Consider the following 14,146-nt stretch of genomic DNA (forward strand, 5'->3'; position numbering starts at 1 on the left):
ATGCTTGGCCTCCTACATCCACCACTCCGTCCATCCATGCCAGCCTCCATCCACCCTCCATATTCCATCCGGCCTCCACTTGCTGGCCTCTCCAGCCTCCACCTTCATCCAGCCTCCATGCCAACCTCCTACATCATCATCCATACATCTTTCCATCCATATCCATCCATTTATCCATCATCCATGCCTCCATCCACCTCCATTCCACCCTCCTTGCTGTCTCCATATCCACTTCCATCCTTCCATGTTTCCTCCTGTCTTTTCCTCGGCCTCCATCCTTGTGGCCTCCATGCCTCCATCCATCCTCCCCATGCATTTGTCCACGTGCCACTCCATGCTTGTCCACCCTCCACCGTCCACATCCTCCATATCCATCACCTTCTGTGTCGTGTCCTTGGCCTCCACCCTCCATGTCATTCATCGGGCCTCCTCCATGCTGTCAGTCCATCCATGCTGTCTCCATGTCCGGCCTCCATGTCGTGTCGGACTCCATGTGTGCCTCCATGCGTCCATGCCCGGCCTCCATCCATGTCCAGCCTGCTGTCACCTCCATATCCGGCCTCTTGGTCGTCATCCATCGGCCTCCGCCGGCATCCATCGGCCATCCGCCGTATTTTCCTTCCATCCGGCCATATTTTCCATCCATATCCGGCCGGTCGTCATTCCGCTGGCGATCTATCCAGCCGGCGCCGGGCGTCGTATCGTCGGCGTTCGATCGTCCACCTTCCGCTGGCGTCCATCCGGCTCCGCTGGCCTCTACATCCGCCTCCATCCGCCGTCCATCGTGTCCGGCCACCGGTCCTCCGCCGGCCGGTCGTATCATCGGCGTCGCATCCGCATCCGGCCTCCATCGTCATCCGCCATCCACCCCATCCGTCGTCATCGTCCTCTTCCGTTCCTCTTCGGCGTATCCGCATATCGGCGTCCATGTCGTCGTCCGGTCTCCTCTTCGACCTCTTCAGGCTCGTCGTCGTCCATATGGCCTCCTGCGTCGTCCTCCCTGCGTCCTCTTCCGTCACCTCCGTATCCGGCATCCAGGCATCGTCGTCCATGACCTCGTCAACCTCCATGACCTCTTCGAACATCAGGCTCAAATGTCGTCGTCGTCCATCGTCGTCCTCTACGTCCTCTTCCATCAATCTGATCAATCTCATCAATCCATGGATATGGTCCTCATCGATCGATATTCAACATCAACCTCCCCGTCAATATCCTCAATTCTTCGGTCTAACTCGTGAGAAGCCCTTGCCGATGACTTTATAGAGAAGCACTGTAACAAGTGTTAAAAACACGTACGTCTATTTCGTAGTATGATTACCCATATTTCCCTTTTTTATTACATGCAGGAGTTAAACTGGTTCAGGCTCCATTTGTATAGCGCGCCAAAGTTGCGCCTTATGGTCGCGATATGCGATATGCGGGGCCCAGCTTGACAACATGGGAGGGGCAGCAGCGCATTTTATACGCGAAACTGGTTTGTCGTTCACTCCAGCGATGGAAGGAACATAGGAAGTAGTTCAGGAGTTCGTCTGAGTGTTACAAGTTATCAAAGGTTTGTAGGTATTTATTTCTTTGTCAGGCTTAGAAGCCATGATATGATAGTCCCTTGTCGTTTCACTGCTTCTATACCTACAACGGGTGCCTAACTCGTCACCAATACACAGCCGGTAAACATTTCACACTCAACTCAACATTCTGCAATGGCCGTTTTTGTTTGCTACACTGGGGCACAGACGTCAGTCTTACCTTGAACAAAGACGTATATCATGATATACGTCTTTAGCCCTAACTTTATTTTGTGATATATCGAGGGATATCGATAACGCCTTAAAATCATATGTAAGGAGACTACTGCATGTTTGTGAATAGTGACCACTTTAAAGCGTTGGGATTAGCCTAGGCCTAGGATGTCCTGAATTCAGTAAATCAACACAAAGCGATTTTGTTCGTTTTGCATCGATATTGTTACCACGTGTGACCTGTGACATTGAAACTTTTCAAACACATGACATAGTTTGTAACAACATCTCCTCCTACATCACCCCTCCCATAGAAACCTCCTACATCACCCTCCCATAGCAACCTCCCATCAACCTCCTACATCATACATCTCCTCCCATAGAGCAACGTCCTACATCAACCTCCCATAGCAAATCCTACATCACCCTCCCATACAACTCCTCCTACATCAGCCTCCATATAGAAACATCCCTACATCAACCCTCCCATAGCAAACATCCTCCTACATCATCCTACCTCCCATAGCAACAACTTTCCTACATCAGCCTCCCATATAGCAACCTCCCCTACATCATCATCCCATAGCAACCTCCTACATCACCCTCCCATAGCAACCTCCTACATCACCCTCCCATAGCAAACCTCCTACATCACCCTCCCCATAGCAACCATCCTCCTACATCACATCAGCCCCTCCCATAGCAACCTCCTACATCACCCTCCCATAGCAACCTCCTACATCACCCTCCCATAGCAACGTCCTACATCACCCTCCCATAGCAACCTCCTACATCACCCTCCCATACAACCTCCTCCCTACATCAACCCTCCCCCATAGCAACCTCTCTCCTACATCACCCTCCCATAGCAACCTCCTACATCACCATCCCATAGAAACCTCCTACATCAGCCTCCCATAGCAACCTCCTACATCACCTCCTACCATCCCATAGCAACCTCCTACATCACCCTCCCATAGGGCAGCCTCCTACAACCTCCTCCCTACATCACCCTCCCATAGCAACCTCCTACATCACAGCCTCCCATAGAAACCTCCTACATCAGCCTCCCCATAGAAACGTCCTACACACCACCCTCCCATAGCAACCTCCTACATCACATCACCTCCCATAGCAACCTCCTACATCACCCCCCATACCAACCTCCTACATCAACCTCCTCCCATATCAAACCCTCCTACATCAGCCTCCCATAGCAACCTCCTACATCCCTACATCATCCTCCCATAGCAACCTCCTACATCACCCTCCCATAGCAACCTCCTACATCACCCTCCTACATCACCCTCCCATAGAAACGTCCTACATCAACCTCCCATAGCAACCTCCTACATCACCCTCCCATAGCAACCTCCTACATCACCCTCCCATAGAAACGTCCTACATCAGCCTCCCATAGCAACCTCCTACATCACCCTCCTATAGAAACGTCCTACACTACCCTCCCATAGAAACGTCCTACACCACCCTCCCATAGCAACCTCCTACATCAACCTCCCATAGCAACCTCCTACATCACCCTCCTATAGAAACCTCCTACATCACCCTCCTATAGAAAGCTCCTACATCAGCCTCCCATAGCAACCTCCTACATCATCATCATACATCACCCCCCATATCAACATCCAACATCATCATCCCATAGCAACATCCTACATCCTCTTCCTACATCAACCTTCCATAGCAACCTCCTACATTCCTCTTCCTACATCAACCTCCCATAGCAACCTCCTATATCACCCTCCCATATCAGCATCCAACATCATCATCCCATAGCAACCTCCTATATCCTCTTACTACATCAACCTCCCATAGCAACCTCCTACATCATCCTCCCATATCAACATCCAACATCATCATCCCATAGCATCATCCTCCCATATCAACATCCTACATCATCCTCCCATAGCCTCCTCCTACATCACCCTCCCATATCAACATCCAACATCATCATCCCATAGCAACCTCCTATATCCTCTTACTACATCAACCTCCCATAGCAACCTCCTACATCCTCTTCGAACATCAAACTCAAATATCAACCTCCTACATCATCATCCCATAGCAACCTCCTACATCATCCTCCTACATCCTCTTCCTACATCAACTCCCAAGTCAACTCTCCCACATCAACATCCCACATGAACCTTCATGTAAACCCTCATACGTCGACTCTCCCCCACCAACTTTCCAACATCAACCTCCCCCGTCAACCCTCCTCTCTCTCAATTCTTCGGTCTAACTCGTGAGAAACTCCTGCCGACGACTTTATAAGCCTTGTAACAAACATTAAAAACACGTACACGTCTATTTCGTAGTATGACCCACCCATATTTCCCTTTTTTTATTACATGCAGGAGTTAAACTGGTTCCAGGCTCCATTTGTGCGCGCCAAGTTGCGCCAACTATAGTGCGATATGCGAGACGGGGCCCAGCTTAACATGGGGGGGGGGGCAGCAGCGCATTTTATACGCGAAACTAGTTTGTCATTCACTCCGGCGATACCGGAAGAACATAGGAAGTAGTTCAAGTTCGTCTGAGTGTTGCAAGTTATCAAAGGTTTGTAGGTATTTATTTCTTTGTCAGGCTTGGAAACCATGATATGATAGTCCCTTGTCGTTTCACTGCTTCTGTACCTACAACGGGTGCCTAACTCGTCCTGTACACAGCCGGTAAACATTCACACTCAACTCAACATTCTGCAATGGCCGTTTTGTTGCTACACTGGGGCACAGACGTCAGTCTTACTTTGAACCAAAGACGTATATCATGATATACGTCTTTGCTTCAACATTTTGTGATATATCGAGGGATATCGATAACACTTAAAATCATATGTAAGGATACTACTGCATGTTTGTAGATAGTGACCACTTTTAAGAAGCGTTGGGATTAGCCTAGGCCCTAGGATATCCTGAATTCAGTAAATCAACACAAAGCGATTTTGTTCCGTTTGCATCGATATTGTTACCACGTGTGACCTGTGACATTGAAACTTTTCAAACACATGACAAAGTTTGTAACAACATCCAGATCAGTGGAATTCCCAATCGCACCAACATGAAATAATGTCTGTTTTTTTATTTATCTTCTATACGGATATGACAATCCTTTTGAACGTGTTGAACTTCAGGGTTTACGTCATTTGTAGTATTTACTGCCCAGGTTCCAGTTTAACTAACCAATCATAACACTATGACAGTCGTAACCCCTATAGTTACTTATGAGAGTCCAAGCACTACGATAGCTTGGTGAAACGGGATGGGAACAGGTGAAAAGAGCCAAAGTACAAAAGGGCCAAAATTAAAAAAGTCAAAAGGGCCAAAGAAAAGTCAAAAGGGCCAAAGGAAAGTCAAAAGGGCCATAGACTTAAGTCATAAGAGCCAAACTTTTAGAAAATAGTAAGATTAGAAGAAATTCATTACATGTTGCTTCCTAAACATCTCCAAGTCTCTCAGTGTTGTTTATTTAAAACATCTCAGAGTGCTTAAGTGTTTATTTTATGAGTATAGTCAACCATACAACTGTTTGTGTAATGATTACAAGAGATCACTTAGGACAATTACACTCGTCAGTAATCTAAACAAGACTAACAGTAGTGGTTAAGTGTTTATTTTATGATGTGCATGATGATGTGTGGAGTGATGATGTCTGTAGTGAACTTTAAAGTGTGAATTATGAACATTTGAACCACTATGGTTTGAACATATTTATTTTCTGAAACCTGGGATGGTAAACAATTTGTTACCACATAGGATAGTTTCTAGATCATATCTGTGGATGTAAAATTAGGTATTTTTCTGATTTCACTATATTTAGTACAAGTAATGAAATAATGATATGAATTCTCAATTTGGTGCCCACAAGAGCAGACCGGGTTTTGTGATATATATCTTTGAAATCTGTCCCAGTTAAGATCAAAGTAAACATTACATATTGATTCAAATATAATAAAACATATAAAATATATATTATAGTACTGTCGGAAATAGAAAAAAACTGTTTTTTCACATTTATATCTACAATTTAGGTAGTTAATATGTGAAAGTGTGAAATATCTGTTAAACTAAGTTAAGCCTAACTACAGTCTCAGTGAAAGGGAGATAGGAAATGTTAAAATCCTGGTTGTAACGATTGGCGGATTTTACTGAGGAGAGATTAGTGCAGAAATGAGCAATGCAGTTTTTTCAAAGTCTGAAGCGCACTTATTTGGGGGCAGACCATGGCTTTATGACAAATTAGTGTGCAATGATATTGCATAACAAATGACACTTTTGAATGTCTGTGTTCCACACAAGCAAAAAAACACTTTTGCAATGTCTAATTTGCACAAATTCTTGTGGACATTAGCTTCATAATAAGCGATAGCAGACATAAAAAAATAAAACTTTAATTCTGAAACTATTTCCAGGATATAGATACCATTGAGTCTCACTATCACTATAAAAGAAACAGGCAGGAGGGTTCGTCTCAAAAGTCCCTTTCTTCTTAAAGGCGTGTGTTGCTGACAGTAGTTCTTGCTATTTAGTCGGCTTGGGGATAGACATCATTAGCTACGTGATTAGATAATCAATACAGACATATTCAATACACATGAAATTAAGCATAAAATATATCTGAGATGACCCACGCTGTGTCTGTGGGCAGCATGCGTGCATTTCATGTCAAATGAGTCGCCGGTCCGTTTCGTCATACCTGGCTGGCGACCTAATTGCCATCTATAGTCTCGATCTATTGTTTTCAGCAGCTATTCCTATTTTTTTTCTAAGTTTTGCCCGATTTTACTATTAGAATAGAAGTAAACATGCTTTTCTGGATATCCTAATTCGCATCCCTCTGAGAGGGAGATAGGAAATGTTAAAAAAAAAAGGATTTTACGCCCAAGTTAGGCCATATGGTCTATTTCGACATATGCTATTTGCAATTGTGTCAATTTTAGGGATCAATACAGGATTCAATAACAGCCTAAAGACAGATGACAGCCTAAAGACAGTTTTTTTCTATTTCCGACAGTACTTTAGTTTGTATGTTCTTATTTTAATTTGACCTATGGCCCTTTTGACTTTCCTTTGGCCCTTTTGACTTTTCTTTGGCCCTTTCGACTTTTTCAGTTTTGGCCCTTTTGTCCTTTGGCCCTTTTGACTACAACCCAAACGGGACCCTGCCCTTTAGATTGACCTATTGCATGTCTTCCATTATGGGCATTCTGCGTGACTTTTAACATTCCTTTTTTCCAGATTGCTTAGTGTGCAGAGTTTGTCACAATGTTGGATTATTACTACATGTAAGTAGAACCTTTCATAATGCCGAAATATACTATCATTAAAAATGGTTAATGTGCTCATATTAAGGTATTGATAAATACTACTGCATACATTATTTGACTGATTTGAAATACAGTCGAGCACCATTGTGTCAATCTCTGATAACTCGACATCTCGGTTGTCTCGAGATAACATTGCGGTCCCGGCAAAATCCTTCATAATGTATCATTATTCAAGCTCTTTTAACTCGATACGGATGTCTCGATATTTTGGATATCTCGATATAATTTCACAGTCCCAACAAGCAAAATTACCCTTTTTACTCGATATTTGCAAAGTAACTCGATATTCACCTACCTTTCATGGGCAAGTAGCCCTCTGAACTGAGGTTGTTTCCACAGGTTTCAACACGGTGCGGCATGAATCACAAGGATGCGGTAGTGTAAAATAATTAGGGCTAATTGACTTGAAGGGGTGGCTTGTTTGTTATTTAATTAGGAATAATTAAGGAGGAATTAAGTAGGAAGTACTAACTGTTACGACTAAACACTACTGATAACGGATTATAGTTTCGAAACAACACATACTGAGAATCTAGTGAGGGGTTTGTGTAATTACTGAGTAGCATGTGATTGTTGAGTAGTTTCTAAATTGTTTTGTTTTCTTTCTGACATAGTGATATGTGATTATATGCCCTGGTCGGATGTCTCGAAGTTCGGATAACTCGATATGTTTTCTTGGTCCCATGAATATCGAGACAACGGTGCTCGACTGGAGGGTACAAGATATCTCATCCCACAAACAGGGCGGTGGTTAAAGTGTTCGCTCATCAGGCCAAAGATCTGGGTTTGATTCCCCACATGGGTACAATGTGTGATGCCCATTTCTGGAGTTACCCGCTGTGATACTGCTGAAAAATTGCCAAAAGTGGCATAAAACTGAACTCACTCACTCACCCCGCAAGCAAAGCATCTTTCAGAGTTCTCAGTTCTTTGAACTGAAGTGGATTTTATGAATGTATGAATATAAATGAAAGTCACGCTTTAATTATTATGAATATAGATACATATTACTGAAAACATGATGGCAGAAAAACATGAGTTTACGGTGACATGTTTACTTTTAATACACAGTGTCTCTCTAGTATTTCCCGGTTGGCTATAAATAGCAGAATCTTCACAGTGTCCCTGAGCTTAAATGTCTCTCTAGTATTCCCTGGTTGGCTATAAATAGCAGAATCTATACGGTGCCCCCCATGCTTATATGTCTCTCTCGCTTACCAGCTAACCTTCTTTCTGAAATTTGGGGCGATTGGGGTAGCCTAGTGGTTAAAGCGTTGGCTACCAGCTAGACCTGGGTTCGATTCCCCACATGGGCACAATGTGTTAAGCCCATTTCTGGTGTCCCCCGACGTGATATTGCTGGAATATTGCTAAAAGCGGCGTAAAACTAAACTCAGTCAGTCAGTCAGTCTTTCTGAAATTTGAAAACAAATGATTCAGGATTGTAATACGCCTGGAAAAAGGGAAAGCATATGAGCTTCTGTTAAAGACATACTGTATTACGATGCAAATCATATGGCCCCCATATTATCGGGATACATATTGTATCATGGCCACTGTATTATTACACCTCTAATGGTTACCGCTACAATTTTGTGTTTTCAGCATCATCGTGATTCTGGTGTTCCTCAAGGTGATCTTTTGGACATTTTACTTCTACATTCGAGCACAGAGACTCCGTGCAGCCAGAGTGCAAAGACAGTTTGTTATTGTTGACACAAGACAGATGCCACCAGGCTACAATGTAAGTAGACATCAAGCCAAGATATTTAACATGGTTACATAAACAACCGTTTCTAAGGAGACGATTCCTAAGTCTGCAGCTTCAGTGTTTAATGCTCATGTGTCACTCTGACAGTTATTCAAGTTGACAAAAATGAATTGCCCTTTGAGCATTTTTGTGAGCCCACAAGTGACAAAAAATTGTGTCATGTTGGGAAAAGCGGAGTCATTTTAAAAGGAGAGCCACTGACGACTTGGTGATCATGTAGAATAGTTTCGTAAGATTAATTTATTTTACTATCAATAGTCCATATGCTATAACTAAAATCTACTGAAAGTAATACCGAATTACAACTTCAGGCTAGAAGTCTTTAAAGGGTTCGGCACCCTACTGATAGCTTTAGGGACCGTCCATATGGGGGGTGATGATTTTTATGGAGAAGCATATACAATGTGAATTAACCCCCCTAAAATGTATGTACAACGTAAGTGACACCCCCCACCCCCCTTGCAAGTCATGTACAAAATCAACAGCGCCCTTTCCTCCCATTCCTATGCCCCCAACCCAACCCAACTCTTCCTCCCCTCTCCTCTCCTAACATTATCATCATCACCCTCCTAGCCATAAATTATGAACGGTGACAATATTCCATATTTTTGTGTTACAGGACCGATCCGCCATTGTTCAACATGAGGTTCTGCCTGACACCTGTCCAGGCTTGCCACCCCAGTACTCAGGTGCTGGATCCCAGTTTCCAGGAGGGCCCCCACCGTATGAAGAAACCCAGCACAGCCAGCCCAACAAGCCCCCGAGTTATGAACAGGCTGTATCAGGCTACGCTCCCCCTGCCCCAACTCAACCAGTGAGCCAGACCCAGAACCCCGCACCAATGCCGGTTGTCTATGTAGAGACTGGTATCTCCAACACATCACAAAGCATTGGTGTTCAAGGACCATAAACAGCTTGTCTGTGATGTCATCAACAAACAAGGCTTTTCGTTACCATAATTTGCGATGTTATCAATCCAAGCAACACAGACCACACTGTCAAAATATTTGATGGTTTGAGGAGTTTTGCTAACCATTGCTTTGAGTTGTTCAAAACAAAAACATTTGTATGGCTCAATAGGATTTGATTTGATTTTATTTGAAGTTATCCGAGTCAGTTACACGACTCAAAGTTAATTCACTCTTCACTGAATACAATGAGTCAAATCATTATTGTAACATTGTATAAAGTACAAGAACTTCAATATTGTTGCAGGAAAATTAGTATTTTATTTCTTGAAAGGGTTCACTTACGTTAATAAGGTTTTGCAGTTGACAGAGACTTGCAATGTGTTTGATCAGTTACTTTTCAAAAAGTTGAACAGGCAACTAAGTTTTGCATAATGTTAGTTCTTTCTCTTTTCTAATATTCATTCATGTAAATATGTATTTTAGTTAGATTCATTTGCTTTTCTGAATTTGTTTTTTAATGAAACCAAAAACCAAGGACTAAAAATAGTGTTTCCGACTTGTGTGATGCATAATGTTATGGTCTTTCAAAGTGAATGTGATGTGATGCTATTGACTCAATTTTAGTAATATACGTTTTGCTAATTACAGTGGTGTATCATTGGATAATTCGTTTTCGGACACCAGACATTTTCGGATGGTAGTGCTTACTTAAGCTATAAAGACGGGGTGTTGCGTCGATAGACACAGACATTGTAAATTCTTTAATGTTTCTGTTTGGGATAAAATTACCTTTTAAAGTTTGTGACATGTTTTACAATTTTGCATGCGATAATCGAGACAACACATGTTCTTAAGTGTTCGAAAACCAATAACATGAGAATAATGCATATTGGAAGAAAGAAAAGACATAACAAGGACGCATTGTTCTCTTTGCAAAGCAGGCAGTGTCCAGGTAATACATGTGACATGAGCAAATAAATATAACATGAGAGTGATTGTAGTTTTGTCCTGTGATGATTGCTGTATATACATGTATTTTAGGTTGAAACATTGTTTTAAGTGCCATTTTATGTTACCTAGAACATTCCTATTGGCTCTAAAAAGTATAAAAAGGTTGTGAGATTGCACCAGATTTTACCACTGATGTGTGTACAATGTATTTGCAAGACACTGTTTTACTTACCAGGAGAGGAGAATGTGTGCAGCCTCAAAAATTTGTCTTATTTTCAAGTTTGGTCCTGAAAATTGAAGCTAGTCCTGGTTGATCAAGGCAAAGCTGTTTATTCTATACCATGAGTTTTATTCAGTTCCAATTTGTTGCAACATTTAAGCATTTAGAACTGTTATTGTATAGACCTCAATAGCTACTCACCAGATAATACAATTATCATTGGTTTTTCACTTGTCCTGAGCACAAGTTAGTAGTCATGGGCAAGCAGGCTAGCGTCAATTTTAAAGGCTGATTTTGTATTAAGTAGCTCAAGTCGCGACAGTATGTGCATCCTTTGTCTTCATTTGAAGAACTCTTTTAATTCCTGAAATACCAGGAGACTGTTTTTAAGAAAAAGAGAGAGGAAAACTTCAAGATACAATGCTGTGAAATGCTGTTCACAAATATTTCTTTAATATCAGCATTCAGTTTAATGCTTTCAAGGATTGTGTTTTGCCAGTCTTTCAATCCTTATTCGTACAACATACTTGAAACACAGACTCGATTATTTACAGACGGCCGCCAAATAGCTGGAATATTGCTGAGAGCGGCATAAAACAACAAGCAATAGCAAACCAACTTGAAACACAGGGCTAAGTCATCTTCCAGCCTTGGTGTCTGTGGTACATTTACCTTAAGTCAAATAGAAGAAGCACCAAGATTCTTTGTAGAACCATGCCATGGCTGCTTTGGTAAGAGAACTTCTTTTTGAGACATGTTACTTTTCCAGGGTAGTTGTGACTGGAAATTTGTTTTTCTTTCATTGTTGCTTGTCATTAAATAATACTCCAAAGATGATTGCGTGATCATGTATTTTTTAAATGTATTTTGTATGCATTGTGTAGGTGTTCCTGGTTATAAATGAAATCTAACTGGTATGTAAAGTGTTTTGTCGGTGGCTACAAATACCTATTCTATTAACACACTTGTGTTTATTTACCCAACATCAGTATATGAAACACAGAATCTATAGTCACATATATCCCAGACATGTTGTGTGTAAATAGAGTTAAAACAGACCAACTGGAGATATATTTATCACATACCTGCATACCAGTCACCTGTCTCCCTTGACACTGCACCCACTATTGTCCTTTATATACTACTCAAAAGAAATTAGGGGCGGTGGGGTAGCCTAGTGGTTAAGCGTTCGCTCGTCATGCCGACAACCCAGGTGCGATTCCCCACATGGGTACAATGTGTGAAACCCATTTCTGGTGTCCCCCAGCCGTGATATTGCTGGAATATTGCTAAAAGTGGCATAAAACTAAATTCACTCACTCACTCAAAAGAAATTAACACACCCTCATTCCTTCATTTTAGTTCACGTGATGGATTAACTATTGTCATTAATTGTCTGTCATTTTGGATATGTTTTGAATACATTATCCACAGCATGATTCTGAAATGCATCAATAAAGGTAGGTTAACTATGGTCATATGTACGAATTGCTTACTCTTTAACTTGTTTTGAACGATAGGCTTCTTTAACTTGTTCTGAGCGATAGGCTTCTTTAATTTGTTTTGAGCGATAGGCTTCTTTAATTTGTTTTGAGTGATAGGCTTCTTAACAGAAATATACATCTACAAGGTAAGGGTTTCCACATCATGTTCTTCTCAAAAGAAGTTAAGGACCATCAGATGGCTCTTAACTTCTTTGAGTGGTATGTATGATGCCCTGAGTTTACCCAGCTCATCCACAGCTCTGATAGTTATCTAGCAGTGCACTGAGTCAGGTGGTGAGATTTAATGAAGCATTATCAGTCCATTATTTTTCCTTAGGTCTTTAAATATCTATACTAGTTCCCAACTGACAACTTACAATTTCCCACCTCTGCTTATTGCAATAATAACCCATCCTTTACTTTTGCAAACATTGCATTTATTATGCCAACAACTTTGACCAATGCTGCAATATCTTTTTAAACTTAACTGACATAACTGCATTGAATGCAATGCTACATATTTATGAACATATGTTTCCCAGGCATGGGCGTCCCCATGTCAGTCATTACGATTCTAGGGACCATTAAGAAATACTCTTGTACTGAATGGTGTGTTGATTGATTGCTTCATTGGTGATAGCATTGTGTCTTTGTTAATATCTGGCTGTATTATGCATTTGGCTGTTGAAGTGTACTATTATCCAGTGCCTTAATTGTTTCAGTATCTATTGTGGGAGCTTAGGAACCGTTCATAATTTATGGCTGAGGGGGTTGATGATGATTTTTATGGTGAAGGAAGTACAATGTGAATGACAACACCCACCCTACCCCACCCCAAAATGTCTGTACGAAGTAAGTGACCCCTTGCATGTCATGTACACAATCAATCACACCCCTTCCCCAAATTATTAAGCATAATTACATAATGTACAAAATTGATGACCCCATACCTCCCTAGAACAAAATGGGTGACCCCCCTTAAAATCAGACCACACCCACATCCCCAAGCCATGAATTATGGACGGTCTCTTACATGTATATTTGCTTTTACCTGTATAGTCGTTGGCTAGATGATTTTTCACTTTTTGAATCTCATCCCCCCGTTTAAAAGGGTCGTTGTAATATTTACTGTTAATGATGTAGTCAGTTTTGAGTGATAATGGAGTTTCACTGGGATCTTTTATTTCTCTGTTTGAGAGTGATAACTTCAAGTAAATCATGTTATTTAATGTATTGGGAATTCAGAATTTAACATATGTTTGGTGCAAGGGTGGCCAAGTCATTTCAGGCGCAATTATTGTTCATGCATAGTTGTGCCCCTTGGCATCACCAGAACGCTGTGATCGCGGGTGTGAATCCTACTTCAATGTTTATAGGCTATGCAGCCCTTTAGACATGCTTGCAGGTTTTACCAAATGGTAAATGTATGAGACATGTGTCACTTCCTTCCACATTAAACTGACATGTTGTGATATAACTGTAAAGCTGTTTCAAAAAGCGTTAACCGCCCTCACTCAAAATTTGTGAAGTAAGTTAGCTCCCACTGCTCTGAAGACATGTTGGTGGCTACCACTAGATGCTTTACTGACAAACTCACAACAAGCACTGGTGTTTTTAGACTTCTTTTCAAGGAAAATTTGTTCTTGACATAATTAATCTTTACCAACCAGAACCATTTTTAACCCTTTTAATAATGCTTTTTGAACGGCATATTTTAAAGGTT

At 41.6% G+C, this 14,146-nt stretch overlaps 1 protein-coding gene across 2 annotated transcripts; it reads left to right on the plus strand.

Annotated features, from left to right (window-relative positions):
• Positions 1 to 1,531: 1,531 nt before the first annotated feature.
• LOC124285137 lies at positions 1,532 to 13,264 on the plus strand. Of its 2 annotated transcripts, none has more exons than XM_046721311.1 (4): positions 1,532 to 1,552; positions 6,998 to 7,044; positions 8,692 to 8,830; positions 9,477 to 13,264. In XM_046721311.1, the coding sequence occupies exons 2-4, from the start codon at positions 7,025 to 7,027 to the stop codon at positions 9,765 to 9,767; spliced, it is 450 nt and encodes a 149-aa protein (XP_046577267.1). In that variant the 5' UTR covers positions 1,532 to 1,552; positions 6,998 to 7,024; the 3' UTR covers positions 9,768 to 13,264. The 2 variants fall into 2 exon arrangements, with proteins under 2 accessions (XP_046577267.1, XP_046577259.1); XM_046721303.1 differs by lacking the exon at positions 1,532 to 1,552 and adding an exon at positions 4,236 to 4,319.
• Positions 13,265 to 14,146: the final 882 nt, after the last annotated feature.

This window comes from Haliotis rubra, unplaced genomic scaffold, assembly GCF_003918875.1.
Source record: "Haliotis rubra isolate DU_JTF1 unplaced genomic scaffold, ASM391887v1 Scf11, whole genome shotgun sequence".
Classification (NCBI taxonomy): domain Eukaryota; kingdom Metazoa; phylum Mollusca; class Gastropoda; order Lepetellida; family Haliotidae; genus Haliotis; species Haliotis rubra.